Source organism: Protopterus annectens, chromosome 14.part0, assembly GCF_019279795.1.
Source record: "Protopterus annectens isolate FY-2018-M chromosome 14.part0, PAN1.0, whole genome shotgun sequence".
Classification (NCBI taxonomy): domain Eukaryota; kingdom Metazoa; phylum Chordata; order Ceratodontiformes; family Protopteridae; genus Protopterus; species Protopterus annectens.
This window is the reverse complement of record NC_056748.1, coordinates 176,112,314-176,136,059: the sequence shown is the minus strand read 5'-3', so window position 1 is coordinate 176,136,059 and position 23,746 is coordinate 176,112,314. Positions and strand designations below refer to the sequence as shown.

The window sequence follows — 23,746 nt, the reverse complement described above, 5'->3', positions numbered from 1 at the left end:
CCTTTACAAAGCCATGTATTCCTAGGATGCAAAAGCCAGACAGGGATGTTGGCTTCCTTACCGCCTGAAAAGGTTCTGTCTCTCACCACCTACTTCCAGGCCATCTTGCCACTTCCATCCCTGACTGCCAAGAAGTTTCCTTGCCTCTTGGACTTCATGGCATCCACTATTCCCATGCTATCACTAGCCAAGTTGCTCATGAAATTCCAGTGGTACCTCAGGTCAGTTTGGGTACAGCACTACCATCCACTGGAGTTTGTCATTCCCCCTTCTCCCCTGCTTGAAAAAGGAACTAAAGTGCTGGATTCAGTAGGTTTCCTGGAATCCAGGCTTACCCATACAGCCACCCCTTCCCAATCAGGAGCTGTACATGGATGCTTCAGACTTGGGATGGGGTGCAACTCTGGCTTCCTGGAAGGTAAAAGACATGTGGTGCCCCTCCCAAAAGAGGGAACACACAAATGCAAAAGAGATGAGAGCCCTGATTTTCGCTGTACAAATCTTCAAACCTTTTCTTCTTCCAGGACCCATGAAGTGGTTTACAGACAATACCGTAGTCCTTTGGTATGTCAAGAAGCAGGGGGGACCAAGTCTGATGATCTGTGCAGACTGGCTCTCCAGGCTTAGGAGTTAGCATCTCAGAGTCAATTCACCCTCCACGTTGTTTATATTCCTTCCACTTAAAATGTTGTGGCAGACACCTTAAGCAGGTCCATGACTCAATCCCATGAATGTATGTTAAACAGGGATGGACATTGCCCATCAGTGGGGTACACCTCAGATAGATCTCTTCGCCTTCCCATGAACAGACAGCTTCCAAAGTTTTGTGCCAGAGCTCCCAGTCCTCTGGCATGGAAGGTGGACAACCCTGTCCTTTTCTTGGAATGGGATGTTTCTATAGTCATTCCCCCTTCTCCAAAAGGTCCTGCTGAAGATTCAACAGTAACAACCAGAAATCTTGTTGGTGACCCCCTTTTGGTCATGACAGCATTGGTTCCCCCTTCTGCATTTAGTCAAGGGCAATCATCACAAGTTACCCCACAGAGTGGAGCTACTCACACAGGACATGGAATTTCTAATACATCCACAGATGGCAACTCTGCAGCTGACCTTGTGGGTGATAGGGTTTTGATACCTTTCAGATACCTTTTCTCTGAGGATGTGCTGCAAGATCTGCAGGAGGCCAGAAAACCCAATACTAGGAAGTCCTATATTTCTAAATGGAAAAGCTTTTCCATCTGGTGTCTTTCTAAGGACCTGCAACCACTGCTGGTGAATGTTCCAGTGGTTCTGTCCTACCTGTGTGAATTATCGGAGTGGGTTGTCATATTCTTTAGAAAAAGCTCATCTTTCCACTCCCCCTTTGGCCTCAAGCCCGGACATTAAACTTTTCCTTAAAGGCATCCTACATGATAGACCACCAAGGAAGCCATTTCCTCCTCCTTAGGCTCTAAAATGTGTTCTAGAAAAACTTACCCTGGCTCCCTTTGAACCAAAAAGTTCTTCCTCTCTTCAGCACTGCACCTGTAAAACAGTACTTGTGGCCATTACCTTGGCTGGAAAGATTTTTGAACTTCAAGCACTGATGGCTTCTTCCCCCTTTACTGTTTTTTCACAAGGATAGGATTTCCTTATGCACTTTTATGATCAAGGTGGCAAATGAATTGTCACTCAATCAGTCTATTGATCTTCCCACCTTTTTCTTTCTCTGCAGTCCTTTAGTGAGAGGATTTTTACACACTTTAAATGTGCATAGATAACTCAGATTTTATTTGGACAAAACCAAACCCATTGGGAAACTTGATTTATCTGCTATCATTCAAGGGCCCTGGGCAGGCCTGTTTCCAAGCAGACTATTTCCACCTGGATTTCCAAAACCGTTTCCTTTTGCCATGTGTCCTATGGGAAAACTCTTGCTTCCGCAGCTAGTGTCCATTTCACCAGAGCTGTGCCCTCTTCTGGTGTCTTTTTCAAGGGTCTAAACACCTGCACTATATTAGAAGCAGCTACCAAGTCCTCTGTGCACACTGTCACAAAACACTGTAAGTTGGATGGAATTTCCAGGGCTAGAGCTGGTTTTGCAAGGGTTTGTAGAGTGTGCTACTTCCCCTCCGCCCAACTGTTCTTCTGCGTGAGCTTTGCTGTCCCTCATGTTATGAATACTGCAACATATGAATAGAAGGGCATAGAATGGTTGTGTAAAATCTTACCATAACCATAGATTTCCTTCTGTTCTGTATGTTGCAGTATTCTTTGCACACACACCCCCGCCTTCCCCCCTGATGCTTGCCTGTTTTCTGGTGGTGTGTTTTCTCACCTTTGTTCAGGGTGGTGGTCTTTTTGCGGCATGCAGTTCTGAGGATTGGTACGTGCTGGGGTTCACTTTATACCTGACGGCATTTTATGACTGACATAGGACCTGGACTGTGTGTAACGTCACATGTACCCTACTTTATTAGACTACATTAGACTTTTGTATACTGGCCAAACGTACAAGTGAGCTGGGGACAAACTTCCCCATATTATGAATACTGTAACATATAGAAGAGAAAGACATCTGTGGTTGTGGTTAATATTTTACAAAGCTAGTCTTTTGTCACACTAATAGCCAGGGCCCATTTGGGGATTCTTACCCCACTGTTCTGTAAATAATTGTGTGAATTACTTTCCTCTAGGTTTTCTTATTACCATTTCAGCAAGTCTACTCATGGGCCCTCCCCTTTCGCCTCTGTCTTTGGTCAGACAGTTAATGAATGGGGTTTTATATGAAAGATCACAAAGGAAGCAGGTCGTACTTGCTTGGGATCTTAACTTAGTGTTAGAAAAGTTTTTTTTTTCTCACATTGAACCAAGTTCATCAGACTGATTTTTATGGTTAATGGCAAGGAAGAATGCATTGCTTATTGCTCTGACATCTGCAGGACTGGTATCCGAGTTACAAGCTGTCATGGTGACTGAACCCTGTTTGGTTTTCCGATGATGATAGGGTTTCTTTAAGAACAAATCCCTCATTCATGCCAAAAGTTGTTTGAGTTTACCTTGAATCAAGCCATCAATCTCCCAGTTTTCTATCCTGAACCTAAAAATCAGGGAGAAAGGATTCTTCATAATCTGTACATGCTCAAGTAACTCTGGTATTAACTTGAAAAGACGAAGTCCTGTCAAAACTGAAGAGCTGTTTATCTCCTATGATGCAACAAAGAAAGATTAACATATGTCAAGGCATAGCATTTTCAAATGGTTGTTCCTTTGCTATTGCTTTTTGTTATTTTCTCAGTGATGTATCACTCTCACGTTCTAAAAGCGTCTTTTCTTTTTCAGTGGCACACTGGAAAAGGTGGCTTCTAGAAGCATTCTAGAGGCTGCACCTTGATCCTCTTTTCACACTTAAACAAAGCATTACAAACTGGATTCTTTCTCCTGGTCCAGAACAGGCTTTGCTAGGATCATTCTCTAGGGGCTCCTGGATCCTAATCTTTCCTCCTTCCAGATTGAATAATCTAGGTGAGTTACCCACGTAACTAGGCTACTGCTGCAGAGATATTGTTGAAGGTGCTTATGTAATTTTTACTTACTGTAGCACTAAATGTTTGAACTAATCACTGTTGCACTAACTGCACCCTCCCTCCATTCCTTATTTTTCTGTCTATAGTTATGTTTTTCATACTATGAATTTGGAATCAGTGCTGTCTTTGTCATGTAACAACAAACCTAATACCAAACAGGTTGTCAGCACCCACACTCCACCTCCCACACATGCCAAGGCACTCAGCACGTAAACCCATATACGCAGAAGTACTCACTAGAACTATACCAAAAGAGCAAAGAGCCCCCCAAGCACAAACTTTCTGCACACAATATGGTTCCAACAGCACCTATACACACAACACCACACTCAACAGTGTCTCAAACAATAACCCCCTAAGGCAAAACATAGCTAAACCGAATGTCTTGTTCATAGCTGGCTTCATAGTGAGACACACAGATGACCCCCCTCACTAGTCTGGACAGGAAGGTCATGGTCAACTGCCGTTCTGGTGCCAGGATCCTCCAAATCACGCATGCACTCAAGTCTGTCAACAACAAGTACTGTTATGACTCTGTCATAGTCCATGTTGGAGTAAATGACTTGAGACGTACCTCACTGGACTATATGAAGAGAGACAAGGGCTTTCAGATTGTGTCTCAGGCATGTATGTGTCCCTAGCCCAAAGCAGCATTCTTCCATCACCCAGGATGATGCCACAATACAAGCAAAAAATGACTGGCTTCAACAATTGGCTTAGCTTCTGGTGTCAGTCCAGGGGGGATCCAGTATCTGACAGCTTGGGATGATGTGGTCGGCAGACCATGCTGCTTTGCCAGAGATGTTCTTTATCTGTAACCTCTAGGCTTTTGGTTGGTGGCAAAGGTACTTGCCTCCCCCATAGTGCCTTTTTTAGGCAATGTCATAAGAAGAAAATTCCTGTACATAAAAATAACCTCCAGAAACTTCAGGGTTATACTGCTTAATGCTAGAAATCTGAATCAGAAACTGCACTCACTTTAGGCACGTCTCACTCAGGAATACGCTGATGTCCGCACAATCAGAGAGACATTGTTCAAGGCCTCAGAGAGTACCCTGGCCATGCACGTCTATAATGCCTTCCTCACATTCAGGCCATAAACCAAATATGAAAAAAAACAAGGGAGGAGAAGTATCTGTCTTCATTAAAAACAAATACACCTCTAGACTGGTTAAATAGTATGACTCCCTAGAGTTACTCCAAGTCCAGCGAACTGTAGGAAGGACCCTCCCCCCCTCCATGTTATTGTTAGCTATAGGTCCCCTACCATGAACCACGAAAACCACACAGCCTACCTGGACCTACTTGATTCACTTTCAGTACAGCCAAATGCCCTGGTCATGGTTGACTTTAGCTATCCTTTCATCAATTGGGTGACATATATGAGCACAAATGTGCTTTCCCAAAGGTTCCTGGATTTTAACACACATTCTCTGGAGCAGGTAGTTAGCACCCCCACAAGGGGCTCTAACATCCTTGAAATAGTGCTTACCCGCATGGGGGATCACTGTACCACCCCATGTGTTGGGCCTTCCCTGCTAAAGTCCCATCATAACTCAGTCTTTTTCAAAGTAGCAATCTTACTTAACTCACCCTCAGGAGCAAAAAGATTAAAAAAATGTCTCCAAAGCAAACTGTAGCCTACTTGAGTGATGGGATCAGAAGATGTTCTTCATCTCACATTGCTGCAGTCCTTACATATGGGTAGTCCGCTGTCCTCGGTCGGCCCGAATACCAAAGTATTAGGCTGACGTCGGTCAAGGCGCTTAAAACTGACATCAGGACGTCAGGGTACAAATGCGCATGACCGACGTCATATCCTCAGTCTTTTTTGCCGCATGGTCCGATGCAGAAGCAGCGTTGCAAGTGCCGTTCGGCGTTCTGAAATTTTTCGAGTTCGGAGTTTCAGACGAATCCAAGTTGGCTAAGTACCCCGTTGGGGAATATTTTGGTTTTTTCTTGCCTCAGTGTATTACCGGATGTCAGAAAAAGTGAATAATTGTATTTCTTGTGGGAAACAAATACCGCATAGGGATTATCACTCTTTGTGCATTCCTTGTTTGGGGCCTAAGCACGACGTAGTCGGGTGTCGCTTTTGTGCTAGGTTTAATAAACGCACTATTAAGCGAAGGTTAGATTGTGCTAGGCTGGTCTTCGGAAAGCGGTGCAATTATAATATGCCGTCGGATACTCCGACGCCCGCTTCCTCGAAGAAGCGCAAAGACAAAGCGGTTAAACCCAGGCAAGATGAGTCGTCCATTCCGGACGCCGGTTCTTTAGAGGCTTCAGTGGAACCGGTGGTTCCGATGGAGGCTTCTCTGGAGTCTCAGGGGGAGACTTTGGTTTTGCAGGATGTGGCCTCTCAGGAGGCAGGTCAGGCTGAAGGGGCTTCTCAGGTTTCTGTACTCCCCTCCCTTCCCAGGGTGGTTAGGCCCTCTCCTTCTGTTTCCAAGGCTTCTTCCAGAGGCAGGCCAGGTTTAGCTTCTGTTGGTGTCAGTCCTAGTTCATCCGGGTCTGTGCCTAAGAAGCACATGCTTAAAATGGCAGAAGATTTGATTACTCTGATTAGAGGTTCTTTGCCCCCTCCTGAGAAGAGGCCTAGGGTGGAGCCAGAGTTGGAAAGTTTTGAGCAGGCTTGGATGTTTCAGAGTCTTGACTGAAGACTTGCAGGAGTACTCTCCTTATTCTGATTCTGATGCAGAAGATTCCACTCCTTCTGCTTCTCCTCCAGAGGCTTTTTCTTTTTCAGAGACACTTCATTCTATGAGGGAACATTTTAAGTGGGAAGGTCAGGACTTCTCTGATTCACGGAAAAGGCTTAGGGAATTTTTGTTTTTACCTCAACATAGGCCCTTAGCTATTCCCCCTGTTCTGGATGTTGTGCAGGATGTATTTTCAGAGGCTTCACTTAATCCTGATTCTCTGCCTCCTGCCTGTTAAACCGGATAGGTATTACAGGGTGCCTGAGGCTCATAAATATCTCTATAAGAGTCCTAGGGCGGACCCAGAAACTGTTAGTCAAGGACCTAAGGGGGTCAAGGCCTCTGTTGTAAAGAATCCGGTTCCTCTAGATAAAGAGGCCAGAGCTTTGGATAGATGGGGAAAGAAGGTCTATACATCTTCTACCTTAGCTATGAGGGCTTTGAATTGCCAGTTTCATATGTTGAAATATCAAAATTTTCTCCTTTCACAATTGAAATCTAAGGTGGATGCTCTGGCAGAAGGCATTGACTGTAAAGAATTACAAGATTTGGTGCATGTCTCTGAACAGGTGGGTAAGCATTCTTTACAGTGTGGTTTTGATTCTGTGCAGGCCTCTTCTAGGGTGGCTGCCACTGGTTCAGTTCTTCGCAGGCACGCCTGGCTTAAGGATCAGAATTTATCTGACCATGTTAAGACAAGGATTTTGGATGCTCCTTTGCAGTCTGAAGTGTTGTTTGGTCCACCTGTGGAATCAGTCCTGAAGAAGTTGGAAGACAAGGCTAAGTCTATGCAGACTGTTAAAGATTTTTTGCAAGTTCAGCCCCCAAAGTTTAGTAGAAATTGGCCTGCTAAGGGGTGGACGCATCCTTCCTCTGATTCTCAGTCTAGGGGTAGATCTAGACGTGGTAGGGGCAGAGCTCAGAGTTCCTTCAGACCTAGAACATGGAGTTCACCTGCACAGTCTTCGAGTGAGGGCAGGGGCCAGTCCTTTCGTAAACAGGCCCAATGACCTACTTTTTCAGCTGCCAGATTCTTCTTGCCTGGCAGCACCTTTGGGAGGAAGGTTGGCACTCTTCAAGGAAAATTGGATTTTAATTACCCAAGACAAATGGGTATTGGATATCATACACCAAGGTTACAAGTTTTATTTCCATACCTTACCTCCTTTCAAAGGCATGCCAGACGTTCCTCCTCAACAAAGACTAGAGGCTCACAAACAGATTTCTCTAATACTATAAATAGGAGCTATACAACCGGTCCCTCTGCCAGAAGTGGGCCTAGGATTTTATTCTTGCCTGTTTCTAGTACCAAAGAAAGGGAACACGTGGAGACCAATTTTGGATTTATCTATCCTCAACACATATCTGGACATTCCCAAGTTCAAAATGTTGACGTTACAACAGCTTTTACCACTGCTGGGCAAAGATCACTGGATGGTGACTCTGGATCTCAAGGAGGCTTACCTTCATATTCCTATCAGGCCCTGTTGCAGGAAGTATATGCGTTTTCGGGCTGGGACTTTTCATTATCAGTTCTCTGCATTGCCCTTTGGCTTATCTACTGCGCCCAGAGTGTTCACAAAGGTTCTGGCTCCAGTGGTAGCTTTCTTCAGGCTAAGAGGAATACAAATCTATCCTTATTTGGACGACTGCCTGATTCTGGCTCAAGGAAAGGACGAACTTCTTCATCATTTACAGTATGTGATGGCAGTGTTAAGATGCCTAGGGTATTCTGTGAACGAAATAAAGTCCAGTCTAGTACCCTCTCAGGACATGTGCTTTCTGGGTGTGAGACTGAATACAGCATCCCAGATGGCCTTTTGACCCCGGACAAACAAAAGAATCTTTCTCTTTACTTCCACCAATTGTCTCGTCAGTCCAGGCTGACTGCAAGGACAGTCCTTCAAGCCTTGGGGTTCATGGCATCTTGTATTCTGGTACTTCCCAATGCCAAACTGCATATGAGGAAGCTACAATGGTATCTCAAAAATGTATGGACGCAGCACTGCCAAGATTTGGACACTGTCATTCAGATAATACCTTGCATCCAAAAGGAATTTTTGTGGTGGGCTCAGGAATGTCACCTAAACAAGGGACTCTCTGTGACCCGACCAGAGGCGAGTCAGATTCTAACGACAGATGCCTCAGACAAAGCTTGGGGAGCTCATCTGAATGGAAAGTGGATACAAGACACGTGGCCTGCCAGACTTCGACATTTACATATCAACTTGAAGGAGATGTTAGCAGTCCAATTTGCATTGATAGCTTTCAAGGATTTGCTTCTTCCAGGGCAGGTGTTGATTCTAACAGACAACACAACTGTCATGTGGTACATCAACAAGCAAGGGGGGACACATTCTTATCCTCTATGCAGGCAAGCAATGATTTTGTGGGAGACTGCTCTCAGTTTACAGCTGAATCTTCAGGCAAGGTTTCTGCCAGGAGCACAGAACTCCTTAGCAGATGCGTTGAGCAGACAAATTATGGATCCCTACGAGTGGAAATTGGATCCTCATGTATTTCAAAAATTGACAGTGTTATGGGGAACTCCAGACATAGATCTGTTCGCTTCTCCTCTAAATTACCAGCTGCCAAAGTTTTGCACAAAAAGGTTTCATCCCACAGCTTGGAAAGTGGATGCTCTCTCATTCAATTGGAGCAATCTTCACGTGTATGCCTTTCCACCTCTGCCTCTCCTCCCAAAGGTACTCCTGAAGGTCAGACAGGACAAGCCAACCATGATTTTAATAGCTCCGGATTGGCCTCGACAGCACTGGTACCCATTACTGAGAAGTCTGGTACGGGAGCCTCCATGGCCTTTGCCTTCGATTCCACACCTGCTGTCTCAGGAGAACAGTCATTTACTCAATGTCAAACTTCACTCTCTACATCTAACAGCCTGGCATATTCTGTTTTAAACCCTGGAGGGTCTCAACTTCCGCAACAAGTTTTGAATGTTATTTTGGAGGCCAGAAGGCCTAGTACAAGGAAAGTTTACGCTGATAAATGGAGGAGATTTTTAATTTGGAGTACAGCAAAGGACTTTGATGTTTCTAAGCCTAATTTAAGTGTTGCTCTTCAATACCTTACTGAGTTATTGGACAAAGGTTTGTCCTTCTCCTCTATTAAGGTTCATGCTGCAGCAATTTCTGCTCACTATGACTGTGACCCACCATTATTTTCTCATCCTTTGTTTAAGCAATTCCTTAGAGGGGCAAAGAATATAAGACCCCCATGTAGAGCTCCTACTCCTGCTTGGGATCTCAATTTTGTGTTGGAGAAACTCACTCTACAACCTTTTGAGCCTGCAGCGACTGCCGAGTTGAAATATTTTCATGGAAGACTGCTTTTTTGTTGGCCATTACCTCTGCAAGAAGGGTTTCTGAATTACAGGCCCTTATGGCGGTTGAGCCTTTCCTAATTTTCCACAAGGACAGGGTATCTTTGCGTACTAACCCTTCCTTTATGCCTAAAGTGGTTTCTAGTGTGGCTTTAAACCAAACTATTCATTTACCTACTTTTTATGCAAACCCCCAAAATAAAGGGGAAAAGATTTTGCACACTTTGGATATACACAGACAGTTGCGATATTATTTGAGCAGAACTAAAGGGTTCAGGCAGTCTCAGCAGTTGTTTGTTTCATTTGCTTTGGGTTCTCAGGGCAAACCTGTTTCAAAACAGGCTATTTCTAAGTGGATTGGTTTTTGTATTGCTTTCTGTTATTCCCATCATGGTAAGGAGATTCCAGCTGGGATTAGGCCTCATTCCACTAGGGCTACTGCCACTTCTACAGCTTTTAAGGGGTGGCTACTAAAGATATCTTGGAGGCAGCTACTTGGAGTTCAGTGCATACTTTCTCTAAGCATTACCACCTTCCACTTTACTCTAAATCTAGGGCTGGTTTTGCCACTGCAATTTTGCAGGGCATTTTGGCAGCTCCTAATGCTTTATAGTTTTGCCATCCTCCCTTACCTCTGCTTTGGGATTCTACCCATATGTAAGGACTGCAGCAATGTGAGATGAAGAACATAGTACAGTTTTGTACCTACCATAAATGTAGATGTTCGAAGATCCACATTGGTGCAGTCCAATTTACCCTCCCTCCTTCCCCTCTGTAGTTAGAGGTGGTTGTGTGGTTTGGGTTGTGCATATTGTAAATATTGTAGATATGATTAGTGCAGGGGTGGTTGGTTGTTTTTTGCTGTTTTTTGGCTTTGGCCTTTCTTTTTAGGGCCTTCTGACATCTGGGGCAAGAAAAGACTGAGGATATGACGTCGGTCATGCGCATTTGTACCCTGACGTCCTGATGTCAGTTTTAAGCGCCTTGACCGACGTCAGCCTAATACTTTGGTATTCGGGCCGACCGAGGACAGCGGACTACCCATATGTAAGGACTGCAGCAATGTGGATCTTCGAACATCTACATTTATGGTAGGTACAAAACTGTACTTTTTGGGCCCCTGGACAACACTGACAGCAGTGACCCCTATAGTGAGGTGTACACAAATATCCTGTATAAACACCTATATAATTGTATAGTCTTAGATGTACCATAGTGGATCAAATCAAGATGCTCAAGAAAAAATATGCCACCCTGGTGGGCATTCATTTTAAATAGTTTATACAGTAAGAGAGAGAGAGAAACTAATGTCAAAAAACAATAGTGAATGGTCCCAGCAAATGAAGAACTCCTTCCAAAGCATAAACAAGCAGATTAGACATCTTGTAAAGTACTCTAAAGCTTATTATGAAACTAAATTGACATCCCTAACTAAGAAAAATCACAAAGCATTCTTTAGCTACATCTGAAATCTAAAAAGGAAGACCCAGTTTTGTGCCAAACTAGCTGTGGATGGTTATATACTTATATTGAACCCGAGGACATCACCAACCTGCTAGCAGACAGCTTTGGCAAAAACTTCACCCCCCCCCATCCCCACCAGTCATATCCCATAACATACCTGTCACCAGTCTTCTGCTTGTATCTTCAGAGAGCAGGTCATAGCTGCACTCTCCAAGGCCAAAAACACTGCATCAATGGGACAGGGCAACATCCCAGCCTGCTTATTAAATGGTCTAAAACAGGTGTTGGCGGAGCTGCTGAGCATGCTCTTCAGTCTCATTCTAAGCACTAGTTTTGTCTCAGCTTAGTGGAAAACAGCAACCGTAATCCCCTTGCACAAAGAGTGGGGGGGGGTCCCTCAGCTGACCCCAGGAATTATAGACCCATAAGACTAAACAGGCTTATTTGCAAGGCCATGGAGAGAATCATCACGGACCTTATCAACAAGGATATAGGTGATCTTCAAACTCTCTTGACCTGATCCAGTTTAGCTTCTTTAGGGGCAGATCTCGCCTACTAAACCTGATGGATTTCTTTGAGAATGGCACAAACGCACTGGATGAAGGCAAAACAGTTCACATGCCTAACTTGACCTAGCCACGGCCTTTGACACAATCCCTCACTCAATTGTCATTAAGAAACTCGGCCAGCTGAGGCGTAATACCCTTACATCACTAGATGGGTTGCTAACTGGCTCACAAACAGAACACACACAATCAAAATTGGGGATGCCTCCTCTACTAGCAGACTTGCTACCAGTGGTGTGACACAGGGTTCTGTGCTGTCATCAAATCCCCCAAAGATGTCAACATACTACAAAATAGGCTTACACAGACAAGTGATTGGTGTCAAAGCCACGGACTTAAACTAAATGCAAAAAAATGCATACCTCTGCTTAGTACGACATTAATAATACCCCCCTAAGTTCAAACCCAGTGGTGAGAGGTTTGGGAATGCAAGTTGATAGTAGCCTTAATTTTGATCATCAGATGTTCATAGACGTATGGAAGGGCTGCTATATTGCACACCTCATAAGCAAGGGTATAGCATCCAAAGCTAGGAGTTTATAACTCCCCTGTACTCTACTCTCATCAGACCAGTAATAGAGTACAGTGCTCCCTTCTGTGTATGTACAGTATCTCACTAGACATCTGCAGCATATGGAGAGACTGCATAGCTTTCTCATCAAGAAAATTCAGGGCCTGCAACACATGACCTACTGACGGAAGACCCTATCACTTTACTCAGTATCGTATAGACTGCTTAGAGGAAACTTGTGCCTGGCCTACAGAGCATTCTCAGATCTTCCCCTGATGAAGCCATTGCACATCTGTAAATCTAATGGGACAAGATTCACTTACTCTAGGGATCTTATCCTAGCCTGCAATATCAACAGGACATGTAAGCAAGACAGATAAGTCTCCCAGTGGTTGCCACTCCCGTTGTACATACTCCCAGTTCATGTAAAACAGAGCTCTGCAATGACCCTGTTTAAGCGGAACCTGGATATTTGGATGGGAAAACTTAAATTTACCGTTGGGGGGGGGGGGGTTCACTTATGGCCCTCTGAGACAGGGGCAGCCAGTGCTGATCTTAGATTGGCGTGTAAACATAGCATATATAACTTGGTCCATAAGGGAGCAAGGGTATAAGATGGCTAGATTTGTAGAGGCCATAGGGCCAAGTAGCCTAGTAACCTATTATGATCCTATGATCAAAGTTGTGTGTTCCAAAATTTTTTTTTTTTTTTTTTTTTTCAGGGCAGTAGGGTGTTTCCCTTTTGCTGGGCAAAAAAGTCCTGAGGGTTTTTGATGAGCAGGCTGGTGATTTTCTCCCTTTGGAGTTTGAGCTTCAGCAGCTCAGGCACACATGTGTAGGGTAGCCAGAGACTTGCCAACCATTATATCGTTGGAAGGATATAACCCATATAGCTATGAGTTACTGTAGCAGAGATTACTTCAAACATCTATTGTTATGGTAAGTGCAATTCATGCAACTGTATTTTTCACTGGTACAACAGAAAATGTCATGTTTTCTTTGCATGCTCTGTCTTCTAACTCTGGTAGTTTCTGAAATGTTTGTTCCTGAAAAGCCTTGTGTTTTCTGCCAATGTTACCTTCATTTCATCCTTTGATTTCTGCAGTTTTATCAGCTCATCTAAATATCTCCTGAAAGCTGTTTATTTTTTCCAGCTTTTTTCATTTGACTGTGTGTATTTCTCCAGGGTCACACTTCTTTTAAATACAACTGAGTGCATTTTATTTATTTTTTTCTTCTACATTACTGGAAGTCCTCTCCTGTACTGAAACTGAACCTTGCACTGTTTTTGCTGACGGCAACAAGATTATTTCCTGGTAGAGCTACTTTTTTTTCTGGCTGATTTTCTCTCTGTTTTCTCCATCTAGGCAGTGTAAGTACTAGCCAGTAACTTAGTTTAAACCAAACAGTTTCTTAGATTTCACACATGGGAGAGGCCCCATAACTGTTTAGTACTTAACTAGTACTATATTGTTAATTCTGTTGGGATGGTGATGTGTTGTACCTTTACCCTCTAACTACCACTGTTAATAGGCCTCAAATCAGAAGGCAGTAATACCAAAGTTGTTGCTGAAAAGGGTTTCAGGACCAGAACAGCTACCAGGTTAACAGAGTCTTTAATTTAACTTAATTAATTAATTAATTAAAATATAAATAAATTTAGAATGACAGTACTTGGCATTCCTGCTCACTTTCAAAATCTCTGGGCGTAGTCAGTAACTTGTTTTCTCAATTACATGCTCTTGTCTGCATTATTTTTCAAATGCACTCTAATGTACCCTTTCTAGTGTGGTTACAGAGTAACTGTTAAATTAACTTATTGATAAAGCTAGGAATTGCATAGTTGCCAGAACTTTCCTCTTTCATCCTGTGTTTTGTTCTTGGTATCAGAGTTTCTTGGCTTTAGGGTTTCATCTATTATTTGACACTAACAGAGCTGTTAATCTCAAAAGACTTAGGCTCATGACACCAAAGAAAGGAAGTCTGCAGTACACTTTGCTGCTGGAATTTTCTTGATCTGTAAACCATAAAAAAATGATGGACAATATCAGAAGTCGGAGAGACAAATTTGTAAAAATATAATTTTCCCTAGCCTAGCATGGTATCCATTTGGAAGTTGAATTGCCACGTAAATGGTAAAGAAGGTGAGCAACAGCTAAGCCATGCTTTATTTAGAAGTGGCAATGTAAGAATCTTTTTTATGGAGATTATTTGCATTCAGGAAAGGGAAATTGTGTTTGATGTAGTTGCCTCTTTAGAAAACTTATTTTGCCTAATTTGTATAGTTTTAAGGGTTTCTGTTACTACAGTTTCCAACCTTTACATTAGCATGCAGAGCTGGGTGCTGAAAAATGGTATCCCATGCAGTATTTTTAATAAGGTTAGTGCAACAAATGATATTTGATTGTCTGCACCTCTTCATACTGAAAACTGTTTTGTTGTGTTTCTCAGGTATGTATTTCCACCCATCATCACAGTACATGCCAGCCCGTTTTGTACGCACTGCAGCTTGTAGTCCAGAGTCAAGTGTCACATACCAGGAGCATTATGGATCATGCATTCCTGATAGAGTCAGCTCACAGTATGGTACTCCAAACCAGTCCTACCATCAGACTTTATACCCACCTCATTATGATGTGCGCCGAGTTTACCACCGAGAAGAGATGGTTAGAGGAAGCCCTGTTCCTGTAGATATTCCATCTTCAGGTGTTTCATCATATGCGTCAGAACCTCGAGATCGCTATCCACAAGTCGAGAGTTATTACCCTCCAGGGTTTCATCAAAGTCAGATCAGACCATCTTATCATAGGGTAAGGCTTTGTGTTTACCATGTGGGTGTTTGTATCATTTGTGTCTTCTTAAATGGTGTTTATAATTTTTTTGGCTGTCTTATTTATTTAAGCAGTAACCCATGACTGGGTGTGGATATCACAGGATTAACCCACAGCTGGCATGATTTAATCATGAGGGCGATTATGGCAATGTAGATGTTCTTCATGTTTCACTGTTGCAGTCCTCACCTGTGGGTTATCCCTGCTGTAGTAGCCCTTGGCCGGCCTGAATACCAGAGTCAATGTTTTTCTACATCGGCTGCTTTTGCTTGTGACTGATGGTAAAACAAGGCAGCCGACACCATTACATCAGTCTTTCTTGCCGTGGAGCCTGTAGCAGAAGCAGTTCGCAAGTGTGCCAGTCGGTCGCTACCAGAGTTCGAATTTCAGCTGAAAACGTCTAAAGCTAAATACTCCGGTGGGGTTCTTTTTTTCTTGCACTAACCGATGTCTGAAAAAGTTAACATTTGTCTCACCTGTGGAAAGCAGATCTCACACAGAGACTTCCATTCATACTGCGTCACTTGTTTGTGCCCAGACCACGATGTCCCCCGTTGCCAGTTCTTTGCCCTCTTTAACACGAGAACCATTTGTCATAGAGCTCTTATTGTAGACAGGTATTTTTGTCTTCCATCTTCACATTCCAGAATGGCATCCATCAGCCAGCAATCTGTAGACATTCCGAAAAAATGTAGATATAAAGATAGCGACAGACCACGCAAGGCTAAGCCTTCCAATGACGGTACCGCTAAGCAGGTCGTCAGTTCACCGGAATTCAGTGAGGCGCTTTTGCAGCCCCTGATGCCCGATACAATATCCACGCAGTGCTCTACTGAGACCCAGTTAAGCAAACAGGTCCTACACATTATCACAGAGGCCAGAAGGCCCAGTACCAAAAAATCTTACACAGGGAAATGGAAACGATTCTGCTCCTGGAGCCAGTCCAGAGGGGGCTGTTCCTCAAAACTTTCCATCCCTCTTATCCTGGACTATCTAGCGGAGTTGCTCAATAGTGATCTCTCTTTCGCTTCTATTAAAATATATGCCTCAGCCATTTCAGCTCATTTCGATACAGTACAGCCCCTGTTCTCTCATCCTTTGATTAAACAATTCCTCAAACAGGCTTCTAATATCAGACCTCCCAGAAGGCCACCCACGCCAGTCTGGGAGCTGAATTATGTTTTGGAAAAACTAACCTTGTCACCCTTCGAACCTGCTGCTTCAGTAAAACTGAAGTACCTCTCCTGGAAGACTGCTTTCCTACTAGCTATCACCTCATCCAGAAGGGTTTCAGAACTTCAGGCACTGATGGCAATTGAGTCCTTCATCATTTTCCAAGCAGACAGGGTCTCCCTGAGGGCCAACCCCTCCTTTATGCCCAAGGTGGTATCTAATGTGACTCCAGGCCATACATCTACCCACCTTCTTCCCTAACCCTCAAAACAAGGGGGAAAGAATTCTGCACTCACTAGACGTGCACAGCCAGTTCAGATACTACCTGGACTGTACTAAACCCTTCAGGAAAACAGACCAACTTCTTGTCAGCTTTGCCCCAGGGGCAGAGGGGAAGCCCATTTCCAAGCAAACCATTTCCAAATAGATATCACATTGTATCCATTTCTGCTACAGATTACATGGGAAACCACCTCTTAAGTCTATTCGTACCCATTCCACTAGGACAGCCTCCACTTCCTTAGCATTTCTCAGAGGAGTTCCCTCTAGGGACATCTTGGAAGCTGCCACCTGGACCTCTGTCCATACCTTTACAAAGCAGTACCACCTACCTCTTTTCTCTAAGGCTAGGGCAAGGTTTGCCTCTGCAGTGTGCCTAGGTCTCTAACTAATCCTTCCACCCCTCTCCTCAGCTTTGGGAATCCTCCCACAGGTGATGACTGCAACAGTGAAACATGAAGAACATAGTACAGTTGTGTACACTTACCATAAATGTAGCTGTTCAAGTGTATTCACTGTTGCAGTCCTGGTTTCCCTCCCTCCTTCCCCCTTATATCCTCTTTCCTTAGGGAGACATAAGCTTCTTATGGTCCTTTTAGCCACCAGGACCACTTTACCATACTTCCTTAGGCTTCTGACTGGTTAGGGCAAGAAAAACTGATGTAATGGTGTCAGCTGCCTTGGTTTATAGCACTGATGACCTGACATCAGTCACAAGCAACAGCAGCCGATGCAGAAAAACATTGACTCTGGTATTCGGGCTGGCCGAAGGCTACCACAGCAGGGATAACCCACAGGTGATGACTGCAACAGTGAATACTCGAACATCTACATTTATGGTAAGTGTACACAACTGTACTTTTTCGTCTGTGTTCTTCAGTGTTGCGGATGTGTTTTGCATGAGTTAAGTTCCCAAGCTCACCTGAACGGAATGAACCCTCTGATGCCAACCATCTTTGGTGACCCTAAAATCTACAAAGATGTTTATACCTCCCATTTTGCCCAATTGTGGATGGCAGGAATTCATTAACTAGTGCCTGTGCTAAGTTTTTAGATGAGAAACTTAAACATGTTATAACACAGGAGAAGCATGTATGTAGGGGACTCATGGAACCTTTTACAAAAGGTGAGTGAACTTGATTATAAACCAATAGATGTCTTCACTGCAATTGACATGAATGACCTGTACATGGTCATGCCACATGCATTGGGACTGGAATGGTTTAGTGATTATTTACTGCACAAAGGCGTAGAGTAACAAAATAAACTTATATGAGGAACTGTTAGATACTGTGCTTAAAAATAATTTTATTATTTTCGAAAATTACTTCCTACAAAGAAAAGGGGTGACTATGGGCTCTCCGTGTGGCTTCTTATTTGCAGACATAATTATGGTGTAGTGGAAGAATAAATGTTTAACAGCGCATTTTGGGACTCATGTAGGTTATACATCAGATTTTTAGATTACATGTTTATTGTATGGAAATACAACAATGGTAGTATTTTTGCATTCTTGGAATTTATCACAATGCCACCACCTTTCTAAAATTCACTTATGAAATTGTTTATGACAACATTAATTATTTGGATGTTAGTTTAGAAAAAAAATAGAGCACAGAGCATTTTTTGGCATGTATTTACTGAAAGCCCACGTACTCCAATACATTCTTACATTTTTCCAGTGCACACCTGCTTTCCATGAAATAAACGGTTGTTAAATGTCAAATTTTTAGAGCAGCACAGATGATAACGAAGTATTCCAGTTTTATAGATGATATAATTTAAGGAACATATTTATTAGACAAGGATACACAGTCACTTTTATTAATAATCTAATGTATGAGGAAAGACATAAATATTTTGTCCCAATTTTACTAAAAAGGAGCATCAAAGAATTAGATCCTTCCAATAATGTTGATATTGGTATATACCAGAAACGGACAGTTTATAGGAGCTCATTAGTCACAACTTTCAGCTTGGATGGTAAAGTGGTTAAGGGTATTATTGAAAAAAATTAGAGCAAACTCAGAAAAGATGACAAAATAAGAAACGAGATTGATGCAAGACCTAGGGTAGTATATAGCAAAAGATTATGTTTAAAAACAGTGTTTGAAAGAAGTCTGAGAATTAAGTATGGAATATCTAAGACAGGTTCCATGCCCCAGTGTGGGAGATGCAAATATTGTAAACATCAGAGTTTGTGATTTCTTTTAAATTAAAGGGCATAATTTTTTTTTCTTGCAGGTAAATTTAATTGTGAGACAAAACCTGTGGTTTACATTGCTTTATATCGCACATGCCCAGGATTTTACTTTGGTAAGACTGAAAGGAAACTTAAAGATTGAATATACGAACATCTGTATGGTATCAAAAAAGAAAAAAAGTACCAATGAATTGTACAAACATATCAACATAATCCTGGGCATGCCTTCAAATTTGTGGTGATGGAGAAAATTAAACTTGGCAATAGAGGACGACCATGGCCATTATATTTATAAAAACAGGAATTGTATTGGCAGTTGTGTCTAAACGAAATATGTTCAATTACTTGTCTTCTCAAACTGAAGTCTCAAACATGATGAATTTTAAAGTTTATTTTTTATATTAAGTGATTGTTATTTGTATTTTTATTAATTGATGATTTTATAGGTAGAGGGTATGTGTTATAATTGGTAGTTTATAAAGTATGTTATATATATGCACACACACAGTAGAGAGTCAGTTACCTGAAACGTCACTTGTCCAATCCAGCCTTCAAAAATTTTCAACTATGAAAAGTCTGAATATGTAAACATTATACATATTTGCTTGAGCATGTTTTTTTGAGCTTGTAGCCAACTCATGTGTGAAATTTATTTTTTCCACTGTTATCACTGAATGGTTGCAAAGTGTATTCCTGGATGCAGCAAAAACAAGATTTTAGAAGTTTTTATTCTGCTTCAGTTATATGTTGATTATGCGAACAGTTTAATTATCCGAACTACCCTAGGTCCCAATTAGTTTGGATAATCAACTCTTTCTACTGTGTGTGTGTGTGTGTGTGTGTGTGTGTGTGTATATATATATGTGTGTGTGTGTGTGTGTGTGTGTGTGTATATATATATATATATATATATATATGTGTGTGTGTATATATATATATATATATATATATATATATATATATATATATATATATATATATATATATAAAAAATAAAAGCAACAGAATAATACCACTGTCACCACGGCCAGGGTAACAAAGTATACAACACCAGTAAAATGGAAGATTTTCTTTATTGGGATAAGCACTTTAGGATCTCCTGATTCTATATCAGATCCATATAAAACAAATCAGTTAAAAATCTTTTAAATACTGAAACATACCCAATCAATTCAGTGATAACACCCTCTCTATCAAAATTGCACACATCCCTCCTAAGCCTTCTCGCTTTCAGAGCAGGTTTAATTTGTAAGTAGGTATTGAAACCTGGATATTTGTACACTTGCAGCCTTCCTATCCAACACATTTCTGCTTTCTCTACTAAATTGTTGACATCTCCCCCTCTCTTGTTACTTATACTCTGTATTACCCTAAAGTAAAAAGAATGTCATTCGTTCTCTTTAATATGCTTAAAAAGTTTTTTTTTTTTTTTTTTACATCATGCTCCCTAATGTCACTCATGTTTGACACCCTCTCCATTAGCTATCTCGTGGTTTTAGCCACATAAGAGGAGTCACAGAGGTCACAAATAGCCATATACACTGTGCTCCTACTGGTAGAATCTGGATATCCATCAAAATAATAATGTTAAGTTGTTCAATCTCGCCGTTCATTCTTACACATGGGTTCAGAGACGATCCATAGGCTCCGAATCGGCCGCTTTCACAAACTCAAGGTTTTAAAGTAGCTTGAGGCCAAGATCCTATCCTGTGATGCTCTCTGTCTCACCTCAGATCTAGTTTGCCGCTGCAACAGATCAGAGGTCGAGAGAGAGCTCGGGCTAGTATTCTTCTTTAATTCAAATTTTTGGATAGTTATTTCCATGCATATATGTATAGTGTGTTTTGGCCAGTTAGTGTGTGTTTAGTCTCTATCCCTACTGTTTTTGACGAATTTCTTCATCTTTATAGAGCGGCTGCTCTTAGGCCTTTTTGGCCACGATTTTATTCTTTAATTCTGTTAGTACGGAAAGTTAGAAAGTAGAAATTACTTATCCTTAGAATTTAAATAGTTGGCTATAGATTTACAGCTTTAGTATTTTTGCTGTTTGTGTGTTATTAGCTAGTTTGATAGTAGTTTGGGCTATTTTTTCCTGACTGGTTGCCCTTAGATATTATATATATATATATATATATATATATATATATATATATATATATATATATATATATATATATATATATATATATATATATATATATATATAGACTTGTTTTTTCTCTGGTTTATATACTGTTGTTTGTTGGCTATGTCTGATCAAAAAGATAAACAAAAGTCTGGCTTTAAGAAACACCCTGTGTGTGGGCAGAAAATGTCCATAACTGACTTGCATGTCAGTTGTGTATACTGTTTGGGGGCAATTCATCTGCAGGAGGATTGTTCCATCTGCCACTCCTTTAGTAGCAGGGTGTTACTGGAGCGTAGAAAGAAACTGGTAGACAGGCGCTTGCAGAACTCAGATTTCCAGGAATCATTGGACAAGGCTGACCAGACTTCTAAGTCTTCGAAAGGTTCAAATTCATCAAAAGCATCGTTGGAGCTGAAGTCGTTGGCTGCAAGCCTTACTGAGAAGGTGTGATCACCGGTTCCGCAGTCTTCATTGCCAAGCACCAAGCTAGTGTTTCGGAGGCGGTCCCTGATGTTGGAGCCGGTTCTCAAAACCTTAAGGTCGCCCATTTTGCAGTCGGTGGCTTCTACTCATTCGAGAACCCTCTCCGATGTGGATGTGGACCGAGTGGTGCAGAGGCTTCTTGAGAATCCGGCACTGGCCAAATTATTATCGGCTTCGACCCAACCGGTTTTGGAGCCGAAGACTACTTTACCTGCTGTGTCTACTCCTCCTCCTCTGACCCGAGCCGGGCTTTTGGAGCCAGGGGAGGTGGAACTGATGATTGTGGAACCCTCGGAGCCGAGGCCTGTTCCAGTGCCATCGGCTCCGTCAACTCAAACTACTTCGGTGCCATTCAAGGAGTGTGGGAGCGACACACTCTGGTCGGCTCTGGGGGGGGGGGGGGAGTCGAACAAATGGGTTGGTTCCGACCCTTCCACTCGGAGGTTCGGCTCGGATGAGCTCGGCTCCTTCCTCTGGGCTGGAGCCCACTGTGTCGGCGGCGGGGAGGGTGCCGTCTTCCTCGGCACCAGCTGCTTCCTCCCTTCGGAGCAGTGGACCCCTTGATGCTGTGAGGAGAGTTGTGTGTTCCGAGACTCCTACATCATCAGGACCTTCCTCCTCCTCCCATAAAGTGACGCTTTCTGCCTCTACTTTGCAGGTCCCTGTAAAGCGTCGACACCCAGAGCCTCAGATAGCCCCATTGGGTGATCTCTGTTCTACTGAGACCTCACCAGAAGCTCCCACCGATGAGGTCACCAGGAAGAAGCTTTGCAAGAGGAGGCATTTGGACTCCCTACAGGAGTCTATTACATCAGACACTGATTTAGAGGAGTCAGAAGGGTCCCCCTCAGAGGATATCTCCTTTGCTGATATCCTTGAAGTCCTGAAGCAGAATGGTGACTGGTAGTCCGTTAGCCCTGCTGATGATGAGTCGGTGCTTCTGAAGACCTTTGGGTCTCAACCTTCCACCTCCTGGGTGACTCCACCCTTCGATGAACGCATGGAGTTGGTTGCTCGAAGGGCGTGGGAGTCTCCTGATACTGTGGAACCTGCTCCTCGGAGGCCTAACAAATTTAATCTGATATTGTTAATCCTCGTTCATTCCTTATGCATGGGTATCGGTTCTGAGCTCGGAACTGAGCCAGCCATTTTCTAAGCTCGCGTCAGCTTCAAACTCTTGAGCTAAACTCTTACCCACAATCCCCCTCTCCCTGTCACCTCAGATTTCGTTTGCCACGTTGCCATCCGGTCGTGTCAAGCTACTTCTCTTGAGCTAAGTACAGTCAGTTGTTTAATTGCTTTACAAATTACTTTTCTGTTGGAAAAGTTGATATTTTATTGTCTCTTACCCTTTCACATCTAGCATTCATAAATTCCTCAGGTTTTTCTGTCTTTTCCGTACTATTTTTACCGTGAGGCATTTCTCTTTACCATCATTGGTAATCTTTTCCCTTTTCTCTTTCATACCTTCGGGTACTCTCTTGTACCATTGTTGGTACTTTTCTATTAATTAATATGGCAGATAAAAAAGGTAGTCTGGGGTTTAAGCGGTGTTCTGATTGTAGACACAAACTGCCTACTTCTGATGCACACTTTGTGTGTTTATTGTTTGGGAGCTTCCCATTTATTTGTTGAACCACCCTGTACTATTTGTGAGAACTTTTCTAATAGAACTTTGTTAGAAAGGAAAAACAAGCTGATACTGAAAGGACTTCTAAAGTCTCCCTTTTTAGAGGCTATTTCTGGGTCGGAGGTCTCAACCCCTCCTAAAGCCCATAAGAAAATGGATGTTTCTACTAAGGCTAAATCCTTGCCTTCGTCCCTGGCTGGGGACTCTCACCAACCAAAACCTAAAAAGGCTAAAATTTTGACTCCGGAGCTCTCTGTCAGCCCCAGTGCTTTCGGTGCCTAGACCTTCGGCACCGAGGCCTTTGGCTCCATTAGTGATTTCAGCTCCGTCCTCTCCTGCAGCCTTCTACATATCGGCACAGAGGGGCCCCTCGGTTCAGACCATTACCACTGTATCAGCACCGACTGTTCAGTCGGTGCGGACCTTGACCACGTCGGCTCCGAGATCTTCCTCGGAATTGAGGCCTTTATTGTTGACTCCAGTTTTGTCAGTTCCAGCTTCGGCACCGACTCCCACCACTTCGGCACCGATCCCTGTGTCTGTGCAGACAATGACCTTGGCACCGATGACGACTTCTGTGCAGACAACAGTAGTGCAGTCTTTCTCTGCACCGTTGTTCTCGGTGCGGTCAGATGAGATGGGCACCGAGTCTGCCTCTTTTGTGGACAGGCCTGTTTCTCCCTCAGTCTGTGTGAGGTCCACTAGAAGCCTTTCCGAACACGATGTATTGCATCTTGTGGACCAGGCATTCTTGGCCAGAGGTATTCCACCCCTCAGGAACTATCCTTCCTTGGGAGGTGATCACCCATCTCCAAAGACACCTTTTTATTCTCCTCCTCCTTCATTGCCTTTGAAGTCCATGGATATAGC

At 42.9% G+C, this 23,746-nt stretch overlaps 1 protein-coding gene across 1 annotated transcript in view; it reads left to right on the top strand.

Annotated features, from left to right (window-relative positions):
* RC3H1 (ring finger and CCCH-type domains 1) overlaps positions 1-23,746 on the top strand; it is a gene marked incomplete in the record, with an annotated part of 3,590,040 nt that overhangs the window by 2,029,064 nt on the left and 1,537,230 nt on the right. The window contains 1 exon segment of the mRNA XM_044055940.1: positions 14,601-14,959. Within this exon segment, the coding sequence (XP_043911875.1) occupies positions 14,601-14,959 (359 nt within the window).